Source organism: Stegostoma tigrinum, chromosome 18, assembly GCF_030684315.1.
Source record: "Stegostoma tigrinum isolate sSteTig4 chromosome 18, sSteTig4.hap1, whole genome shotgun sequence".
NCBI classification, from domain to species: domain Eukaryota; kingdom Metazoa; phylum Chordata; class Chondrichthyes; order Orectolobiformes; family Stegostomatidae; genus Stegostoma; species Stegostoma tigrinum.
In genome coordinates, this window is record NC_081371.1 from 25,806,488 (window position 1) to 25,821,253 (window position 14,766).

Sequence of the window (14,766 nt, forward strand, 5' to 3'; positions counted from 1 at the left end):
AGAGAGTCCAAACCTATTCTGAAAATGTGACTACATTCAGCATGTCTCTTTCCTTTGCAAAAGAATAGCAAAGCAATATGTGTGCAATCTAATATGACAGAAGTTATTTAATCTGAAGTTGGAGCTGCTTGGAAAGGGTTTTTTGATCCTCATCGAAATTGCTTTTTTTGTAAGTTCAGCAAAGATTATCTCCAGGCTTTGCATGTTATCTAACTGAGGATGCAGCAACTTAGATTTTTTTTCATGTCTTCTGTAGTCACTTGACAATCATGTGTACAGAGGTGGATATAGTTATCTTGGCACTTCTTAATAATTAATATTTCAATACAGATTTTTACATATATATATAAAATATATATGCAAGCTGTGGCAGCCAAGGACATTGACGTTTCATGCTGTTAAGTAGATATATTTTCCTAAAATGTAAATTAAAATAGAATATTAATGACATTGGACAGCTTTGTGCAGCGAAAAAATATCTCCATCAGCAGTGCTAATGGGATTGGTCAATTGGTCAACTATATCTTTGAAGAAATATTGAGTCATAGAGAATAGGTCAGCAGATGTGCAAGACAATAATGACTGGAAGAGATAGCTTTTTAGCTGTCCCATTGGCATTGAATCTTACGTGACATAGAATTGCTATTGTGTTACATCTAAGATTGTGAATCAGTATTTTTTAAGGCCTCTTTAGTGTAAGTGTGGAAGGCAGTGGTGAAATGGTTATGTCACTGGATTACTAATCCAGACTCCCAAGCTAATGCTGTGAAAATGTAGGTTTGATTCCTATCACGACAGATGGTGAAATTTTAAATTAATTAATTAATCTGAAATGCAGTAGTGAAGCCATTAGCAATTGTAAAAAGGCATTTGTTTCACTCATGCCCTATCAGAAAAGAATTCTATTATCCTTACCTGGTATGGCCTACATTTGACTCCAGACCCACAGCCATGTAGTTAACTCTTGACTGCCCTTTGAAATCACCAAGCAAGCCACTGAGCCTTAGAAAAGGAATGAAACTAGATGGACCACCTGGCATTGACATAAGATGCAATGGCAAACTTGTGCAAAGTCCTCCTTATTAAAATCTTGAGAGTTCTGTCAAAACTGGGACAGCCATCCTAATGACCTTACAGACAAAATCCCAGACATCATCATCTGCTCTGGATACATTCTGTACTTCCAGCAAGACAAGATCACCAGAAGTGAAAGCGCAGCAGTTTACGGTTAAAAAGGAATTCCTCTGGGAGTCCTCAACATTGCCCCCAGATCCCATGTAGTCTCATGGTATCAGACCAAACATGGGCTCAGGAACTTGCTGCTTAACCATGGCCTCTCAAATCCATCTTTAGGGTGATAGCTGTTTGTGTGCAGTTTGCTGCAAACAATGGCCTGTTAAAGGTTTAGCAGTTGTTTGATGGTGAGAAGTGGATATGTAAGGATGGCCCTGGTGAGATATTCGATGTGAAGAACATGATGTAATCTCTCTGCCCTGGGGATGTGTTGGACGATGAAGGGTACTCTATTGGTCATTTCCTGTGTCTATCTTCTGAGGAAGTCATTAGGGATTTTCACTGTGGCACGTTGGAACTGGCGATGGATGAGTTGAGCGTTGTATCCCATTCTTATGAGGGTGTCTTTCAGCATCTGTGGGCGACCTTCATGTTCCTCTTCGTTTGAGCACATCCTGCATATACACAGGGCTTGTCTGTAGGAGGTGGCTTCTCTAAAACATTCAGGATGGAAACTGGAGAGGTGAAGCATTGTGTGCTTATCTGTGGGCTTGTGGTAGGGTTAAGTACTGAGGCGTCCATCCTTGATGGAGATGCATGTGTCCAAGAATGACATTGATCCTGAAGAGTAGTCCATGGTAAGTCTGGTGGGATTAAACTTTTTGTATCGTCATGTAGTCATTTCAATTATTTTTCGTTGTGAGTCCAAAGGAAGAAAACGTCATTGGTGTATCTGGTGTATAGTGTTGGTTGGAGGTTGTGTGTAGCAAAGAAGCCTTGCTCAAATTTGTGCATGAAAATGTCAGCACATTGGGGCACAAATTTGGTCTCAATGGCTATTCCATGTGTCTGGATGAAGAGCTGATTGTTGGAGGTGAGGATGTTGTGGTTGATGATGAAGCAGATGAGAGCCGGATGGCATCTAGAAATTGGCAGTTGTTGGTGCTGAGTACTGAGGCTGTTGCTGTCATCGTGGGGGTTGCTGATGTATCTGATGCTAAGTGCCAAAATGTCCATTGTGATGAGGAACCTTTTCTGGTTCGACTAGTCTTTGGGTGAATTTCTGTAAGAAGTTTGTAGTGTTGTGACAGAAGCTGGAAGTTCCTTGTACAATGGGTTTCAAGATGCCCTCAACATAGTCAGAGAAATTCTCACGCCGGGTCCCATTTCCTGATTCAATGGGATGTCCAGGTGTGTTGGCTTTGTGTGTCTTTGGAAGGCAATAGAAATCTCCTATGCAAGGAGTACATGGGATGAGAGCTCATAGGATACTCCAAAGCTCTGATCAAAGATCTTGATCAGTCTGTTGCATTGATGAGTGCGTTTTTTGGTCAAATCAGCAGGTAGTTGTCTGTAGTATTCCTGGTTATTCAGTTGTCGGTATGCTTCTTTGCAGTAGTCTGTACTATTCTGAATGAAAATGGCACCTGCTTTATCTGCTGGTTTGATGATGATGTTGCAGTTGGTCTTGAGCGCATGGATGGTATTGTGTTGTGCTTGAGTGACATTCTGCACTATCTTGTGAGCATGGCTGATGAATCAGATGTTGACATATCTCCTGGTGGCTTGACCGTACAAGTCGAGCCTAGGGCAGCGGTCTTCTGGAAGTGTGCAATCCAACTGCTTCTTTGGTCACTGCAGTGCAGATCTCTTTGTTGACTGTTCCAGTTCACTGGTTATCTCATTGGGCTCACTGCTCACATCTTGGGGTTTGTGAAAGAATTCCTAAGTGCCATTTGCCTGACAAATTCCTCTGTGTTTGCCTTGAGACCAAAGGGGCCCATTTTAGTTGTGGGGCAGAAATTGAGACCTCAGCCAAGAACATTGACTCATCTGCTTGAAGGATGTGGTCAGACAAGTTGACAATGGATTTCCTGGTGGTGGTACCAGTTTCAACCATGGCACTAGTGGAGGCTTTGTTACTGCTGATGTTGATGCCGAGTTTCTCCAGTTTCCTGTTTGTGGTGTGTATGTAGGTGGTGTTGTTCAGTTGCCTCATCTGTTTGGTAGTGTCTCGTAACTAATCCGCTGTATCTAGAGCACAAGCTGAGAATACGGACTCTCTCTTAATTTCAAGGTTGTGGGATCTAGTGTAGAGCCAGTGTACAAGGTAATTGTGGAGTGTGTGAGAGGTGTGATGGCAGAGTCAGTGCATTCTGTGTTATAGATCGCCTTGAGTGGGTTCAAGATCGGAGCTCCTTTCGGGATCATCTCTGCAGAAACGTGATGTCTGTGTTGATTTGTGCGATCTTCTTGGAGACCCTTTCAACTTTGAGCTGCAGTTTGTGGTGTTGATTTAGAAATTATCCATTATTCTAATATTGTAAATTTTTTTTGCTTTTTAAAAACTGCACTGGAATGTGGAGTTCTGAGGAAGGGTCACTGAACCCAAAATGTTAACTCTGTTTTTTTCTTTCACAGATGTGCCAGACCTGCTGAGCTTTTCCAGCAACTTTGTTTCTGTTCCTGAAATGAGGAGGAACAGTTTTAAACCAAAATTTACAAAGATGGCTACATGTTTTGAAAGTAAGGCATTTGATACCTAATGTAAAATCTTTTTGTGAGGCTGTGGGTTCCTGCAATGTGGAGATGAACTGTAGCTAAGAAATTGTTTACATGTGAAGCTGGTAAGTTTATGACTAGGGACCAGTTCTGAATGACAAAGTTCCTCTTCCTGCCACAACAGGTCATTGTTTGTCAGGTAGCTGAACAGCTTGGGCTGTGAACAAGACAGAGCAAGGCTAGGCATTCCAGATGAGAAACAAACAGTTCTGCAGCAGCCAGAGGAAAATTCTCTCTCAGTTCCCTGCAGTAAATCATTTTAAACTTGAAGAAACCCAGCTTATTTTTCTTCAGCAGAATGCTGCAATTTGTGAATTTGAATTGGATAAGAGACCCACCGTAAATGAAACAGCCATTCTATGCCTCTCACAAAGAACGAACAACAGATCATGTGAACAAAGATTATAGAAATATTATTGTTAATTCGTATGCTCTCTTCTTTTTCCTATTTATGTTTCTCTGTTTGTGTTTGTGTAAGGAGGTATTTATGTGGGGTTTAAGTTCTTAAATTTTGAAAAAATCAATTTTAAATTTTAATTTTTCAAAATTAAGTTTTAGTTCTGAGTCAGAGATCAACTCTTCATAGGTCCTTTAGCCCATCAAATCTTTAAAAAAAAACCTAACTTTTCTAATCTCATTTTCCAGTACTTGGCCCATAGCTTTGTATGCCTTGGCATCACAAGTGCACATCTAAATACTTCTTGGATGTTATCAGGGTTTCTGTCTCTACCATCCTTACAGGAAGTGGGTATCAGATTTCCACAACCACCTTGAGTTTTTCTCACATGCTCTCTAACCACCTGATCCCTTACATAAAACTCTGCCCTTCTAGACATCAATTCCTCATCAAATGGAAATGTTCCTTCCTGTTTACTCTATCTATGTCTTCAAAATTTTGTACATCTCTATCATCAGTCCCTCAGTCTCGTCTGTCCCAAGGAAAATAATCCCAGTCGATTTAGTCGCTCTTCATAATGAAAACCGTCCAGACCAATCAACATCCCGGTAAGTCTCCTCTGCACCCTCTCCAGTGCAATCGGCTTCCTCCTATAATGTTGATTCCAGAACTGTACACAATAGTCTAGCTGTGGCATGGCCAGCATTTTAGAAAATTCCGAAATAACCTCATAGCTCTTAAGCTGTATTGTTCAACTTAGAAATACAGGTATTCCACATGCCTTCTTAACCACTTCGTCCACCTTAAGTGACTGATGTAACATGTACACCAACATCCCTCTAATCTTCGGTGCTCCCTAGGGTCTAACTGTTGATCATATATTCCCTTGTCTTGTTTGTCCTGCCCAAGTGCACCATCTCAGACTTATCAGGATTGAATTCTATGCTGCTGATCAGCCTGCCTGACCAACCCAACTTTATCCACCTGTAATGTAAGGCTGTACTCCTCACTATTCATCAAGTTTTGTTTACTAATCAATTTGTAGAGATATTTACTATTTAATTTATCTTAATTGTTGCCTTGTAGCTAAACTGTAATGAATAGTGATTGCTGTTAAATACAGAAACCTGGTCCATGCTTTCTAACAATCTCAGTCTGAAAATCAGGCAGTTTGAGAATTTTGCATTCTTTTTAAAACACAGCTTTAACTTTTGTGATGACTTTGGGAATAGCGGGGCTTGGTATCTAGTGAGCTACGCTGGAGAGTCCTGACAACTTTTATTGTTTTGGTTTTTTCCTTTCTTCCTGAATGCGTATGTGTTGCAACAACATGTACTCGGGTTTGAATGCATAATAAACCATGCTTCTATTTTAAACCAAAAGAGAGTTTGTTATGGGTCATTTAAAATTTGGAGTTCATAATTGGAGGGTTTCAGGTGCTACAGTGCAGCCAATGAAACAAAAGAAGAATAAAATGAAAGTGCCAACGACTTAGGAACCAAAGAGAATGAAAATAACATAATTCAATTCATCTCTTCTTCATGATACAATGTAGACAGCGAACATTTTGCATCATGTTAGTTTGCCTTTTTTTCAGTTGACATTGGCTTTCTATTGACAAACCTATGGTTTTGAAGATGAAGTAACAAGTTTCCTATAAACTCAACTAGTTTGGCACTGAGTCGTGAGCCACACAACCAATAAGGTGCTGTGATTTCAGGTCTCTGCCTTAATCTGTGTAACAAAAGAATACTACAATTAACCATAACACTGCTGAGTTGATGTGATTCCTCCTCATGATTACCATCCAACAGCTCTTGTGGTGGTGTTATATCTCTGCATGTTGAGTGGGAGCAGATCTTGGTTGTGAATTGCTAAGTAACCTTACCAAACTCTGCTTAAAATGGTACGAGAGGAATGGCCGCTTAGAGGAGGAGCCCAAGCCACCCAGTGTCCTTACAACTAATCATCAGTTAGCCTATGCCTCCTCTTCTACTTCAGAATATCATTGGGTTGGCAATAAATTGGCCCCTGGCAGTCAATGGCATCTTTATCAATTTTGTCACTTGTCAAAACCTGAAATGTATAATGATTCCACTCAAACGCGAATGACCACATCATATTGCGGTATAAAATACAAGAAATATTACATGGCACATTTCTCATCATTTGCACCTTAGCAACACAGTGTGCTGGGTATGCCACCTCCATTGCTCAAAATCACATCTGATTTAAAGGCTGCTGTAAAATGTGGTTTTAATGATTACGTTGGATTGAAAATTAGATGGGCCATAAACAGTGGGTGATTCTCATAAAGAAGATGAAAATTTACTGCAAAAAATTTAATGTGTGATTGATGAGGTGCAAGTTGTTGGATCTTGATATCCAAGAGCCATGGTCTAATTTTACATATATAATATGGAATTTCTTCTCCAAAAGGAGGAATAAATTGACAATATTTCTTCTGTTTTGTTCTAGTTGTGTTGTTGATGAAATGGATTTTTCTAACATGGAGTTGGATGAAGCTCTGCGGAAGTTTCAGGCTCACATTCGAGTGCAGGGAGAGGCACAGAAGGTTGAACGACTTATCGAAGCATTTAGGTAATGAAAATGAATTTTCGCCAAAGAGTGATCACAGCTGAAATGACTTGGAACCTTTTAGAATAATTGTAAAGGTATATTCAGTTTTCAATGCTGTCATTTGTAAATATCCTAGAATAGCGCAGCCTGGCAGATCATTAGGGTTTCTACTGCTCCAGCCAGATAATGGTAATGATTTTGGATTTGTAGACTACCTGTCAGCTGATTCACATAGTTTACTTGAGTTTGGGATTTCTTCACCAATGATATATACACAAAATGTATAACTCTTGCCTCCTTTTGAATTTTAATAATCATTTATGTACTTAAAACTAAATGCATTAAAATGCATACTTGTATTTAAAAATTGTAGTTAGAAAAGAAAAAAAATCATAGATCCCACAGATTAAAAAGAAGATATTTCAATCAAATATTCATCAAAATTTCTCTAACCATAAAATATCGACATGACATTTTGCTGAGACATACTGTGAGAGATATACTGTGCTGCTGCACAGCAGGTATACATGGATGCTTGTAGTAGAAATTAGCATGTCCATGTGGGTGCTGAAATGAGGAGGCTTAGCACTTTTGAGACAGAATGTTCAGATCCAAGCTCCAGAGATATTTAGCCTTGGACCACCATTGAGGAAGTATCAGGTAAATTTTGGCCAATGCTGATATTGCGCTGACCTTCAGTTACCTGGGTATGTGGGCCCACTTCGTGGATCTAGTTTCATGATTGGCCATTGAGGAGCGTTGAGTTTGTGATTGTGGATCAGTGTCAGGAATTAATAATAGGTGATCAGTCCAGGAGGAGTGAAGGACCAGGAGTGATGAATGAAACTTGGAAATGCAGGCTTGGGGCAGTTCTTTATTTCAGGGTTAAGAGGAGCACTCCTGTTTCTGCCTACTCCATATTCAGGCAAGCTGTTATCACTTCTTTGTTACAAGCATTTTGTAGCGTTGACTTTCCTTAATGCAGCATGCAACAGTACTAGCTGGCTAAGTGAATATCACTGCTGGAGCAGCAATGATAAGTTTCTTATTGAGGTATATATTTCAGGTATGCTTAACTGTTCTGAGCCAGTGGTAAGCTTCAGGAACAAGTTTATTGGTATTGAGTATCACAGTCATAGCTGTTTCATTACCTGACGATTGTTCATCTGAAAGAGTCAAATAAATATCCATTGCTTTATCAGTCAGGACACTTTGTAGTATAAGAATCTCTGACTCCTTTGACAACTTCAAATTTTTCACAAACTTCCTCAAATTAAGGAAAATACATCTCTGTCTCTTCATCAATTGAGGCACAAAAGGAAGATTTTTAATCACATGTAACTCGTGAATGGGAATTCTCTCCTAATTTGAATGACTAGCATCTCTTGTTGTCCATAACCTAAGGTTTTCTTTATGCAGTTCACGTTTTCATGTTTCTTTCTCTCTTTTGAACTTCAAGTTCAGACATTTTCCTTTCTCTTTCCAGCATTTCTTGCCTGTTTTGATTGATCGCACTCTTTTCCTTGGCCCATAATTCCCTGGGCTCAAACTGTGTTCTTGGACTTACTCACAGGCATAACCCTAGCTTTTTGCTGCCAGTTTCACCAAGTTGGATCATTCCTGATGCTTTCCCCTGAGTTCCCACCTTGCTCAACTGCATCAAACTCCTGCTCTTAGCTGTACTGATTAGGGGAACTTGATTTCTTATGAGCCACCAGCACTTTTTCTAAGCCCTGACTGCAACACCCAGCTAACTACTAATTCCTATAACTTGGCTTGAGTTCTATCAGCATAGAGATACCTAACTGCTCTTGAGTTTTCACTGGATCTTCAAGTTTATAGACTCAGTGAAGTTTTGTTGCTCTTTCAGCAATACAGGTCAACAGCTAATTTCTGTATGGCAAATGCTTCACCTTCTACCTAGAACTTCTCTGAGTCCTAGTTATGCAAAGCTATTCAACTGCTTCTGCTCTGTGTTGAGTACTCCTGTTACACACTCGGTGTACTCCAATTGCCTTCCCTATACAGCTGGAAGTCAACATTGTCTCTGTCTCTTTCTCCAACACAATGTTTTTGGTGCCAATCTGTAAGCTTTTGAACTGCTCTTCCATGACAACAAAATTGCCTTGTATGACTTATTAGAAACCTAACGATATGTCCTGCCCTATCACCGAGCAGAATTGAATGTGGCCGTGTAACCTGAGTGTGCTCTGAATGTAACATTTTAGAAAATCAAATCTGAAGACATGTTTCATTGTCAGTTTTACAGTTGTGGTTCATGGTCAGTTGAGTTGATATTGACAGAAAATTACTTATGTTATCCTGAAAACAACAAATGCTGGACATCACAATGGCTCAGGCAACATCCACACAGAGTAAGCTAACTTTTGTCTGAATAACTCTCTTTATCTGGAGTAAATTGCTCTTATGCTGTGTTATTCTGTTCTCTGTGTACCCCATGTCTGATATTCACCCCTGGAAGGTTATCTTCCATTAGGCTGAACGTTAACATCGATTCTTCCACTGCCCAAGAATCTATGAATCTCAGTTAACAGTATAGATAGTAATTGAACTGCACAGCTCTGTGAGGTAATGAATCCCAAAGCACTGGAAGCAATCTGAACATGAAAGTGACATGCCATTGCTTGCATGGTCTTACTGTGCTTAACACAGTAAAGTTAACTTTGCTGGGGTTAGCATTTGAACAGTATTGGGAAAACAAGCATCATGAGACTAAAAATGGATCCTCATTGTCTGAGTTTTGCAGCTGAAGAACACTGCAGCTTTGCTTTTTGGCTTTCCAGCTGGTAGCAGTCTCTGTGCCCGGAGAGGATGCAACAATGCAAAGTCTATGTCACTGAGCATCAGAGATCCAATGCACTCCGATGCTCTCACATTGGATCCAGTTCACAGTAAGCTGTTCTAACAGAAAACAGCTGCGACTAACCCCTGAGCTACTAATTAGATGCCACCTAACTTAAAGAGACCGGCTGCTTTTAGTTCCCATCAAAAAAAATGAAATTTTGAATAATAAATATTTAATTAGCATTGGAAATTGTTGTAGAATGCTATTACTCTTATTCCTTCGTTGATTAGTGTTTTCAATCATCCAGGATTGCTTTGAAGTCATCTGTATTTAAAGATTAATCTCCAGGACAGTGCTGTGAGCAAACAATCAGAGGGGATTTTAAATAATTTATTTTTGTTCTTTTCATTTTGTTTGAATATTTTCAATGGTTGTAACAATGTAGTACATGGGGAACAAATGCTCCATATCTGATATTCACAAATCATTCAATAAGGTGATGCAGATTTGCTTACTTATCAGTTGGCCTGGGCAGATGGTACCTTTTGGTGCTCTGAGGTGCCAGTTATGGATTGTCCACATCTTCAAAACAGGTGAGAGCACTTGGATCAGTGCTACCCAGTAAACTGTAGTTTTGGGTTTGAGATCCTGCTCCTCAAATATCCCTCCCCTCACTTGGCTAAAGGCTCAGCTGCCACATTGGAGGTGATGAGAACTTGCAGTGTTCCTGTCTGCCCTCGTCGAGGGAATAAGGAAAGTGGCCAACATTTTCCTGAATCTCACTATTGATTGTATTTGGCAGGGGGTTTGGGGGCTTGGGGAAGGCGTTGTGCTGTGGGATATGGGGCTAGTTGGAAAGAGAACCTTAGCTTTCCAAATGTTTAGTGAAAAATTTATTTCTCATATAATTTGAAGAAAGAGGAGACAATGATTTGGATAATAAAGTGTGAAGCTGGATGAACACAGCAGGCCAAGCAGCATCTCAGGAGCACAAAAGCTGACGTTTCAGGCCTAGACCCTTCATCAGAGAGGGGGATGGGGTGAGGGTTCTGGAATAAATAGGGAGAAAGGGGGAGGCGGACCGAAGATGGAGAGAAAAGAAGATAGGTGGAGAGGAGCGTATAGGTGGGGAGGTAGGGAGGGGATAGGTCAGTCCAGGGAAGACGGACAGGTCAAGGAGGTTGGATGAGGTGGTAGGTAGCAAATGGAGGTGCATCTTGGGGTGGGAGGAAGGGATGGTTGAGAGGAAGAACAGGTTAGGGAGGCAGAGACAGGCTGGGCTGGTTTTGGGATGCAGTGGGGGGGAGGGGACGAGCTGGGCTGGTTTTGGGATGTGGTGGGGGAAGGGGAGATTTTGAAGCTAGTGAAGTCCACTTTGATACCATTGGGCTGCAGAGTTTCCAAGCGGAATATGAGTTGCTGTTCCTGCAACCTTTGGGTGGCATCATTGTGGCACTGCAGGAGGCCCATGATGGACATGTCATCTAAAGAATGGGATGGGGATTTGAAATGGTTTGCGACTGGGAGGTGCAGTTGTTTATTGCGAACCGAGCGGAGGTGTTCTGCAAAGCGATCCCCAAGCCTCCGCTTGGTTTCCCCATTGTAGAGGAAGCCACACCGGATACAATGGATACAGTATACCACATTGGCGGATGTGCAGGTGAACCTCTGCTTAATCAATTCCACTTACAATCCAAAACTAAAATCATTAACTTCAGGCATTAAGCTCCAGTATGCAGATAATTCTTGCATGTGCCCTCCCTCAAACTAAACTCCAAATCATTGTATCAGAGATAATGGGAACTGCAGATGCTGGAGAATCCAAGATAATAAAATGTGAAGCTGGATGAACACAACAGGCCAAGTAGCATCTCAGGAGCACAAAAGCTGACGTTTCGGGCCTAGACCTTTCATCCCCCCTCTCTGATGTATGTGATTTTAAGTGGAATTGATTGAACAACTTTTCATCTATTATCTCCATGCATGCAGGTAACTTCCTGCAATTAAGGTCTAGTGTTATGGTGAGGAAGATAGAGAGGTGGATTGTTGAGTTGATATAGCCTTGTTTGACCCCAATTTTAATTGAAAAAAGATTTGTAGGAGCCTTTGGCTTGTAACCGGCAAAAATGGAGAATGTTATTCACGAAGGCACTAAACACTTTGAGAGACTTCATCAGGAACATGGAGTCAGAGCACAAACCCCCTACCAATGTATCTACCTGATTATCCAAACACCACCTACTGCACAGGAGTCTGTACATGGTGCATTGGATGTAGCAACCAACAGAGAACCCCTTGAACTGGAATAGAAGAAACTCGTTCTGTACCCTGAGAGGCTATGTAAGGAGATAAAGAGGAGTGAGTGGTGAGGATGGACATGTTGGGTGGTCAGTGGAGAGGTTGGGGTCTGGGCAGGTGGTTCTGTGATAAAGTCTCCAAGTATACATCCAATCAGATTTGTCAGCCTTATAGATATCAGAGTTTGGGGAACTGAGCAAAGTTTAGAGACTGTTTAAAATGGCGAATGCCTCTCATTTCCAGATTTCCTGCCCTGATCCCACTTCTAGTATATTCACTGGTGCTGGTTATGGGTGTGAGTTGTGAACCAACATCCTGGACTGCAAACCTACTCACCCCCATTGCAGCATAGGCATCTTCTAATAGCCACAATTTTGTTGGAATCAAGCTAGCTTTGCCAGAACTCATATTTCATGGCTTTTTCCAAAGCATCTTGAACCATAATTTGGATCAGGAACCTTTTGGAAGCTTGGTCTGTCATTGGTTTCACCAGATGACCACATTCAGAATGATTGGCTGAATTCTGAGACACTCTTATGAAATCACATCAGCAGGGGGCCATTTAGACTGCTCGAGGGATAGATTAGCTTTGATTGCTTAAAATCTTTGACAACCATGCTTACTACAATGTCAATGTTCTTTATTTATTTAGACAGTTTTGAGTTGTGAAGTGGGTAAAGCTTCTGCTATTGATACTATGAATAGTTTTGCTCGAAACTTTTATTTTATGTAGGAGCAACAATTTTTCTAAAGGGAAATCTCTTTTTTTTCATAAATGTTTTAAATACTTGGCAAATATATATGTAGATTTTCGATTTCTTACATTTTACATTTGATTGAATGGGCAAGGATGCAGGGTGGCATGGAAGAATGAGTGGTCTTGGAGAAGACAATGGATTTATTAGGGAAGGGAGAGGTCTTGAGGTTAGGAGGGAGAATGGACAGCAGCGTGAGGTACACAACTTGGCAAAAGCCTCAGAGATTCAATGCCCACCTTGAAGGGGTGGCATGGCTTGACATAAGAGATGCAGAGCCTCAAGAATCATGAAACAGGTGGTTACACTTGGAGAACCAGAGTGAGATGTGTGCCCACATTGTCAGAATTATCTGAGGTATTGTGCAGTTATGGAATGAGAGCACATTCATCTGTTGTGATCCACAGTATCTCAGTGCCTTGACCGCATGAGCACCTCCACTGAGTAAGTCATCAACCTCATGGAGAGCCATGTTCAGCGTGACTCAGAATGAATGCAGGGCCAAAGCACTGCTATATGTAGAATACATGCTGTAGGTTGTAGTATTAAACAATCAGTAATGCCAGTGATGTAAGGAAGCACAGAGTGATGCCAGCTGGTACCTTTAGTGATCAAGAATTCTGTGAAAAGACTGAGAAGGTGACAGATAGTGATGAAAAGCCCATAATCATGGGGCTCCATCATCTGTTTTCTTTCTGAACGGGGAATCTATAACGTTACATCCTCTAATAGAAGCTACCGTGCTGTAATGCCAGTGCTGCAGCCTTTCAAACTTTCCCCATTGTCCCATCCTAGATTCCCTTGCTGAGATACCAGCCAGCAGTCTACCTTACTTCATCCACACAAAAACCAGGAGGATCTTCACACTGGCTTTCACGCAACAATGACATCTTGTGAAATATTTGAGTGTTTATGTTCTACATGTCATCAAGCTGTTATTGGACAAAGTACCAGACATGGCATTGTAGTAAAACTGATTTTGTGGTTTCAGTTCATTATTGTAAAAGGCAGGAGGATGTCGAATAAGTTTTGTCAAAACAAAGGAACGTGTTGGATAGAGATTCTGTAGCCTTGCCATGTTTGTGATGTTGAAAAGTTGCTCTCACTCAGATGAGAAAGAATCTTCTTTCCAAGTGTCCTGCAGAATAGATATCCCTTGAGTAGAGCACAATCGCTCGCGTATCCCTGCCACCGTATTGTATGCCCTTCCTTCTAATCTAACCATGGTGACAATCTCAGATGTTTGGACTATTCTCAATGAGGAGACAAGGAACAAGGTTGGTCAGGTGCATCATTTTGTGGCACTGACACTTCAACACGTCCAGGTAGTTTCTCATTTGGCAGGAGACTCTTTGCTATCACTTTCATTGCCCTCATTCCTCCTGTTTTTCACTGCTGTGTTCATCTTTCCTAGGAGTCTATCTCTGCACCTGCAGATGCTGCCTCTCATCTTTGGTTAACCCAGTCTCAGCATTGCTGAATCCAATTTCCTGTCATGTCCTGCCTTTTTTCGAATGAAATATGTAATCTTCACGACCCCTGCTGTTCCACATTATGAAACCGTGAAGCTTGTAAACAGAGGGACCCAGCCACAACCCCTGTCCCTTCCCTTGGCAAGAGTGAGGAGATACCAATAATTTCTGGATGCTACACAACTGATTTTGAATGAGGCACTTTTCTGAGCATTTCCTCAATGCTGTCTCTTTCTACTATGCTGCCATTCTGATTGGCTTCCCACAGTCTCTGCACTGCCTACTCCATTTCATAGTTGCCATCCCAAATGCATCCTGTGCCTCACAAAGAAAACCCAAAAGGAGCCACTAATATTTATACAATAAACTCATTCAGAGGTTTAACTGGCCATTTATTCATCTCTGGTAGATAGACTCCTTTGGCTGTCAGAGTCTTTTAAACTTTGAGCATATGGTTTTGTGCCTGGAAATCAGAATATTGACCCAAAATAATTCCGTCCCTATTCCTACCCTCTCAACCAAATAACAGTCCTGCCAATATGCACAAGACTATGGGAGATAAATTATTTTTAGTCTGAATTCCACAGAGCTCTAGGTAAAATTGGCTGATGGTCCCCTTGGCTCTGAACTGCAACAGCGTTTCACAAGATTTAAGACTAACAT

At 41.1% G+C, this 14,766-nt stretch overlaps 1 protein-coding gene across 1 annotated transcript in view; it reads left to right on the plus strand.

Annotated features, from left to right (window-relative positions):
- The window catches only part of LOC125461090 (IQ motif and SEC7 domain-containing protein 3-like), a 566,563-nt gene that overhangs the window by 248,056 nt on the left and 303,741 nt on the right, over positions 1 to 14,766 (plus strand). The window contains exon 6 of the mRNA XM_048549465.2: positions 6,671 to 6,793. Within this exon, the coding sequence (XP_048405422.1) occupies positions 6,671 to 6,793 (123 nt within the window). The remainder of the gene's footprint in view (positions 1 to 6,670; positions 6,794 to 14,766) is intronic.